This window comes from Ruditapes philippinarum, unplaced genomic scaffold (genome assembly GCF_026571515.1).
Source record: "Ruditapes philippinarum isolate M1 unplaced genomic scaffold, ASM2657151v2 ctg4031_1_1_1_1, whole genome shotgun sequence".
NCBI lineage: Eukaryota > Metazoa > Mollusca > Bivalvia > Venerida > Veneridae > Ruditapes > Ruditapes philippinarum.
Window position 1 is genome coordinate 43,030 of NW_026861275.1, and position 8,109 is coordinate 51,138.

Sequence of the window (8,109 nt, forward strand, 5' to 3'; positions counted from 1 at the left end):
GATTTTTTACTCAATTAGATAATTACAGTCTCTATCATAACACAGTATTGTAATTTTTTTTAGATTTGCTAAGTTGGTGGTTTTGATGCACGAGACTATATGAGCTTGTAGCAAGGTACGTGTCAATCACGTGGGATCATTCTTCAGTAGAGGTGTCACGGTTAGAAAAAATGCTGACCGTTTAAACATCCTTAGAATCTCATCATAAACTTTGTTTTTTTGTGACAAGATATGCCATTTTGTTCATATTTTGTTGTACTCAAAATAATATCAATACATATCCGAATATGGAGTTACTATTTTCCGCTAGGGTCGAGTACAACTAAAATGCAAACACCTGTCATATCTTGTCATAAAAATTCTAAGGTTATATTAAGAAACAATTTAGAACTTTCCGCCTCATAGTCAAATACTATGACATCCATTTTCTTCAGTGTTCACAAAGCTTTTTATATCATAATACAATTGGAGATGAATATGTTATAACAATAATAATGATAATAATAGTAATAATAATAAAATAATAATAATAATAACAGTAAATAACACTAACGACATTAGAAAATATTTATTGAACGAGACATGTAAAGTATAAATCACATTTTATCGGATATCCTGGGTGAGTCAAAGGAAATATTTTGTTGATCCTGAGTCAATGAGATATACATGTACATGTATATGATAAATGTTTGCTATTTGGTTTCTGTCTTTTGTTTTTACAAGTTATGATTTAACAGTTTATAATTTAGCAGTTATGTTAAAAACAAAATTAGTGAATACAATATTATATTTCATGGCCCTTCTGTTTTTCCTCACAGTAGAATCCTGTTGACAGCTATATTCCATCAACCATTTTTTCACGTAGAATGTCATTTACATAGAAATGTACAACATGTGTAGTGATGTTTTATTTCCGGCATCTATACGAAATATAAACTGTTTCGTCTCTCTGAAAATAAAGTTAAAATGTGGTAAAGTTGGTAGTTTAAATATGTGGTAAAGTTGGTAGTTTAAATATGTGATAAAGTTGATAGTTTAAATATGTGGTAAAGTTTGGTAATTTAAACATGTGATAAAGTTGATTGTTTAAATATGTGGTAAAGTTAGTAGTTTCAATATGTGGTAATGTTGATAGTTAAAATATGTGGTAAAGTTGGTAATCTAAATATGTTTAATAGTTGGTAGTTTAAATATATGGTAAAGTTGGTAGTCTAAATATGTGGTAAAGTTGGTAGTTTATATATGTGGTAAAGTTGGAAGTATGAAAAGGTGGTACAGTTGGTAGTGTAAATAAGTGTTTTAATTGGTAGTTTAAATATGTGGTAAAGTTGGAAATCTTAAAACATGGTAAAGTTGGTAGTTTAAACATGTGGTGAAGTTGGTAGTCTAAATATGTGATAAAGTTGGTAGTTTAAATATGTAGTAAAGTTGGTAGTTTAAATATGTGGTAAAGTTGGTAGTTTAAATATGTGGTAAAGTTGGTAGTTTAAATATATGGTAAAGCTGGTAGTTTAAATATGTGGAAATGTTGGTAGTCTGAATATGTGATAAAATTGATAGTTTAAATATGTGGTAAAGTTGGTAGTGTAAATATGTGGTAAAGTTGGTAGTTTAAGTATGTGGTAAAGTTAAAAGTTTAAATATGTGGTAATGTTGGTAGTTTAAGTAGGTGGTAAAGTTAATAGTTTAAATATGTGGTAATGTTGGTATTCTGAATATGTGGTAAAGTTGGTAGTTTAAATATGTGGTAAAGTTGGTAGTCTAGGAATGTGGTAAAGTTGGTAGTTTAAATATGTGGTAAAGTTTGTAGTTTAAATATGTGGTAAAGTTGGTAATCTTAAAACATGGTAAAGTTGGTAGTTTAAATATGTGGTAAAGTTTGTAATCTCAATATGTGGTTAAGCTGGTATTGTAAATATGTGGTAAAGTTGGTAGTTTAAATATGTGGTAAAGTTGGTAATCTTAAAACATGGTAAAGTTGGTAGTTTAAATATGTTGTAAAGTTGGTAGTTTAATATGTGGTAAAGTTCATAGTTTAAATATGTGGTAAAGTTGGTAGTCTAAAAATGTGGTAAAGTTGGTAGTTTAAATATGTGGTTAAATTGGTAGTTTAAATGTGTGACAAAGTTGATAGTTTAAATATGTGGTTATGTTGATAGTTTAGATATGTTGTAAAGTTTGTTGTCTCAATGAGTGGTAAAGTTGTAAGTTTAAACATGTGGTAAAGTTGGTAGTTTAAATATGTGGTAAAGTTGGTAGTTTAAATAGATGGTAAAGTTGGTAGTTTAAATATGTGGTAAAGTTAATTATGTATGTGGTAAATATATCTAAGAATGTAAATTAAAATGTGACACAGTATGAATGTAAATATTTGGCAACGTGTGATGAAAGTTAAATTGTGGCAAGAGATATAGGTTCAAATGTGGCAAAATATAAAAAAAATAAGTTAAAATGTGTCAAAGTACGCAAGTCATGTTTGTAAGTTGAAATAAGGTTAAGTATGTAAGTTAACAGTTGGCAATGAAGTTATGTTTAAAAAAGGCAAAGTATGCAAGTTAAAATGTGGTAAAATTTGAAAAGTTAAAATGTTGTAAATCATATAAGTTAAATGTGTGCAAAGTGTGTAAGTTAAAATGTGGTAATTATGTAACTTAAAAATATGGTAAATTATGGAAGGTAAAAGTGGTAAAATATATAAGTTAGAATGCAGTAAAGTATGTACGATGCATAGTAAAACATGTTCTTTGAAGTGGCTGGTTGATGAAATTCATATAAGAAGAAGAAAGAAAGAAAGAAAAAAAGAAAGAAAGAAAGAATATTTGTATTGACGTGAAAAGAGAAGATGACTTACCAACAGGAGTGAGAGATCTTCCACCTGTAAAGAAACAAACAGACTTTCAATACACAGTAAGAACGTATTTATTACTGTTTAAACCCCTTGAAGTATTGTAGAAATTAACAGTTAAATCAATCAATAAATTAATTAATTAATTAATTAATTAATTTATTAAGCAATTGATTTTATCGTCAATAAATTAATTCAATTCTTTAGTTATGTTGATTTATAAATACATCGATTAATAATCATGATAATAAATTAACAACAAATATATGTTTTAATAATTATAATGATAACAATAATAATAATAAATCAACAACGAAAATATTTTTTACTGCCAAATTAACATAAGTAATTCGGACTTAATGAAAAGTTGCTTTTAAAGGACTCAATAAATATTTTCATATAACATTTAAGTTAGATTTATATAAATCAGACAACGTTTGAAATTGGACGTGGTTTTTATTTGCAATTACGGTCACCTAATAGACAGAACTTGCATCTATTTATAAGAAAACTTAGTTGATAATATGATGTAGAAGATAATTCACAAACCTGGTACGCTGGGATGAGAATGGAATTGTTGTGATCGTGGTGGTTGGCTATTTTCTACAGGAGTAGAATCGTCCACCATGTTGAAATCGCTCTCCGAGTCCTGATCACTTTGTCTCCTGTATTATATATAACTTAGTTATCTCAAACCCCCAAATTTGTATAATCAATTTGTCCTGTTTTGAATTTGGCAATGTCTCTAGCTTTTTTATGGGGTGTCAATATCAGTGAATTGTTAAAATGAATCACGCATGTGCAGATTGGCAGGACTTAAAACTATGCTTATTTAAAATAAACGCGTGAAATTCAGTAACTTATTATTTGAAATCAACCAAAATCGTGATACAAGTCAAATATAGATGTATACATTATGATTTAATACTGTCACAATTATACAAAACAATTTGAAGAAGAAGATGAAAAAGGTACAATGGTTACCATACCTATTTCTGGCAGCTTGGATTTTTGGTTTACAACCTCTAATTTTCCTCAAGAAAAAGATCAGACTTCCTACGGCAGCGAATACAAATGGAATCGCACTTAAACCTGCATACTTTTCAAGATTATTGCTGGAATCTGACGACTCCTCAGATTTCGATGCTGCTTCGGTACCGAGCAATACTTGTAATGGTGAAGAAGAAGTAGGCGAGGTTGTTGATGTTAAAGTAGAAGTCGGCGGAGTTCTCGCTGTTGAAGTAGAAGTCGGCGGAGTTGTTGTTGTTGAAGTAGTAGTCGGCGGAGTTGTTGTTCTTGAAGTTGTAGTAGGCGGAGTTGTTGTTGTTGAAGTAGTAGTAGGCGGAGTTGTTGTTGTTGTTGTTGAAGTAGTAGTCGGCGGCGGCGGAGTTGTTGTTGTTGAAGTAGTAGTAGGCGGAGTTGTTGTTGTTGAAGTAGTAGTAGGCTGAGTTGTTGTTGTTGAAGTAGTAGTAGGCGGAGTTGTTGTTGTTGACGTAGAAGTCGGCGAAGTTGTTGTTGTTGAAGTAGTAGTAGTCGGCGGCGGAGTTGTTGTTGTTAAAGTAGTTGTGGGTGGAGTTGTTGTTGAAGTCGGCGGAGTTGTTGTTGTTGAAGAAGTAGTAGACAGAGTTGTTGTTGTTGTAGTAGGCGGAGTTGTTGTTGTTGAAGTAGTAGTAGGCGGAGTTGTTGTTGTTGAAGTAGTAGTAGTCGGCGGCGGAGTTGTTGTTGTTGAAGTAGTTGTGGGTGGAGTTGTTGTTGTTGAAGTCGGCGGAGTTGTTGTTGTTGAAGTAGTCGGCGGCGGAGTTGTTGTTGTTGAATTAGTAGTAGGCGGAGTTGTTGTTGTTGAAGTAGGAGTCGGCGGCGGAGTTGTTGTTGTTGAAGTAGTTGTGGGTGGAGTTGTTGTTGTTGAAGTCGGCTGAGTTGTTGTTGTTGAAGTAGTAGTAGGAGGAGTTGTTGTTGTTGAAGTCGGCGGAGTTGTTGTTGTTGAAGTAGTAGTAGGAGGAGTTGTTGTTGTTGAAGTAGTCGGCGGCGGAGTTGTTGTTGTTGAAGTAGTTGTGGGTGTTGTTGAAGTCGGCTGAGTTGTTGTTGTTGAAGTAGTAGTAGGAGGAGTTGTTGTTGTTGAAGTAGGCGTAGGCGGAGTTGTTGTTGAAGTAGTTGTGGGTGGAGTTGTTGTTGTTGAAGTAGTAGTAGGCGGAGTTGTTGTAGTGGGCGTTGTTGTTGAAGTAGGCGTAGGCGGAGTTGTTGTTGTTGAAGTAGTAGTAGGCGGCGAAGTTGTTGTTGTTGAAGTAGGCGTAGGCGAAGTTGTTGTTGTTGAAGTAGTTGCGGGTGGAATTGTTGTTGTTGAAGAAGTAGTAGACAGATTTGTTGTTGTTGAAGTAGGCGGAGTTGTTGTTGTTGTAGTAGTAGTAGGCGAAGTTGTTGTTGTTGAAGTAGTAGTAGGCGAAGTTGTTGTTGAAGTAGGCGGAGTTGTTGTTGTTGAAGTAGTAGTAGTTGGCGGAGTTGTTGTTGTTGAAGTAGTAGTAGGCGAAGTTGTTGTTGTAGTAGGCGGAGTTGTTGTTGTTGTTGAAGTAGTAGTAGAAGGCGGTGTTGTTGTTGTTGAAGTAGTAGTAGGCGGAGTTGTTGTTGTTGAAGTAGGAGGAGTTGTTGTTGTTGAAGTAGGCGTAGTTGTTGTTGTTGTTGTAGTAGGCGGAGTTGTTGTTGTAGTAGGCGGAGTTGTTGTTGTTGTTGAAGTAGGCGGAGTTGTTGTTGTTGTTGAAGTTGTAGTAGGCGGAGTTGTTGTTGTTGAAGTTGTAGTAGGTGGAGTTGTTGTTGTTGTTGAAGTAGGCGTAGGCGAAGTTGTTGTTGTTGAAGTAGTAGTAGGCGGAGTTGTTGTTGTTGAAGTAGAAGTAGGCGGAGTTGTTGTTGTTGAAGTAGTAGTAGGCGGAGTTGTTGTTGTTGAAGTAGTAGTAGGCGGAGTTGTTGTTGTTGTTGAAGTAGGCGGAGTTGTTGTTGTTGAAGTTGTAGTAGGCGGAGTTGTTGTTGTTGAAGTAGAAGTCGGCGGAGTTGTTGTTGTTGTTGAAGTAGTAGTAGGCGGAGTTGTTGTTGTTGAAGTAGTAGTAGGTGGAGTTGTTGTTGTTGTTGTTGAAGTAGGCGGAGTTGTCGTTGTTGAAGTTGTAGTAGGCGGAGTTGTTGTTGTTGAAGTAGAAGTAGGCGGAGTTGTTGTTGTTGAAGTAGTAGTAGGCGGAGTTGTTGTTGTTGAAGTAGTAGTAGGCGGAGTTGTTGTTGTTGACGTAGAAGTAGGCGAAGTTGTTGTTGTTGAAGTAGTAGTAGGCGCAGTTGTTGAAGTGGGCGTTGTTGTTGAAGGTGTAACTCCGACATACAATGTCAATGTTGCAGATTCACTTTGACCATCGTTATAACAAGTTACTGTTATTGTAAATATTTGGTCATCACTAAGCTCTTTTTTCTTTGCCCTTATTTCATCACCTATAAAATAATCTGTAAACTGTACAACAATTTTTATATATCGTATATTGAATAAAATTATGATGGTTTATGTTCTTTTTTAATTTTTTGTAAATGAAAATTGATATGTGTTGATTAAAGTATATTGGAGGGATTACCATTGATTACATATCACCCCGAGTTAGAACAAACAAACAAAAAATCGAAATTTGTAAAAATGTCATTTTCATTTAAATTCTGCCGATGTTCTGGGTTTACCGATCAAAGAATCGGGACACATTTGTGTGTGAGCGCCACATCTATTTATTTAAGTATTTATCATACAATTTTTGCATACAATGTTTGTGATAAATATTGCCACGCTTTAAATGTTTTACTTAATTTATGTTAACCATCAATCAATACGGAACACCATGCCGGTTATTCATAACCATCTCGGAAATCATAGCCAACCTAAAAAGTTGAGATTGTCATCATTAAAACGGGTAAACCGAGTCAATTTCCTTAGAAAAGCGTTTGAACGAACAAGATTGATGATCCTGGTTGCACTGATGCTCTATGAATTATATATAGGAGATATTGCGAGTTTCCACGAGTTGACGTTTATTGTACACGTTGTAATCAGTTAAAAGAAATAAAAATAATAATACGCACCTACAATCAGAATCTGTTTATTGCTTTCAATATCACAAAAACTATTGATAGAAGTTGAGCAGCCATTGGATATATCCAGTATATACAGGGACATAAATCCGTTACTTTCTGTTGTTGTATCAAGGCTTATCGTCATGGGAAGGTTGTTGAAAATCGGCGCCTTAAAATAAAACAATGTACATTGCTCAATCATAAGTGAGGCTTTTTCTACATTTCAGAAATATGGCGAAGTTATAAAAAAGTTCCATACATTTATATAATTATGATACCTGACTTACAGATATTGAAAATTGGGGAACCCTTGCAATGACATGTTTAAAGGGTCTCTGGATTTTTGTATAACTAGATGTATGTCTAGACCAATAACTCATGTACAAATTTTCACATCATTCGCTCACTCCGTTTCCCAGAAATAATCAATTTTATTGTGCAAATTGGCCTAAAAATGAAAACCGTTGCAACGCTTTTCATCCAAATCGGTCAAAAATCGCATGAAAATCGATTATCAATTTAATACCCGTTATATTTATATATCATCTATTGTTTGGTTTCAAATTTAAGTGTACCACTTGATTTAAGAAAAAAAAATCAAAATTTATTATTTTAGGTTTGGACCTCTGTGGAGTTCCTTTAATAGAGAATGCAACATTAATATACTCAATTACTTGGTAGCGTCCATGGTTTGACATTTTATGCCTCGTTTTCTATAAAAGGTCGAGGAATACAAAGAAATCCACGAAATGTTTGCAAGTGTTGTAGAAACTCTACAAAAAGTGGAGGGGTGGGTATAGGCTGCGACAATTTGTTCCTCAACAAGTTTATTTCATACAATTACAACATAAAATTTCGCGGACTTTAAAGTTGCCCGCGACCTTTTATAAACTGACGGTAAAATTTCTCACGGGTTTAAAATGTATAAAACAGGGACAGTAAAATAATAGCAATATTTGAAATATATCCACCATTCTATTCATGTTTTATATTTACCGTTTCAATAATATTAAGAGTGAGTGTCCCGGATGTTGATGCTGCATCCTGGTCGGTAGCAATAAAGTTGAGAATATGTTATTCCCCAGGTGTGAGACATGTTGTGACGAGTAGTTGTTCTACAAGAAAATAATTCAATAACAAACTTCATAACTTTAAATTTGAAGAGATATACCTATAAA

General features: G+C 33.8%; 1 protein-coding gene across 1 annotated transcript; it reads right to left on the reverse strand.

The window, feature by feature from the left end:
* Positions 1-606: 606 nt before the first annotated feature.
* LOC132715137 (mucin-2-like) lies at positions 607-7,095 on the reverse strand. Its single transcript, XM_060698110.1, has 7 exons — positions 6,941-7,095; positions 5,821-6,307; positions 5,254-5,472; positions 3,835-4,905; positions 3,395-3,510; positions 2,852-2,875; positions 607-949 (listed from the first exon to the last, which is right to left on the reverse strand). Exons 1-7 carry the CDS (start codon positions 7,074-7,076, stop codon positions 921-923), a joined length of 2,082 nt encoding a protein of 693 aa, XP_060554093.1. The 5' UTR covers positions 7,077-7,095; the 3' UTR covers positions 607-920.
* Positions 7,096-8,109: the final 1,014 nt, after the last annotated feature.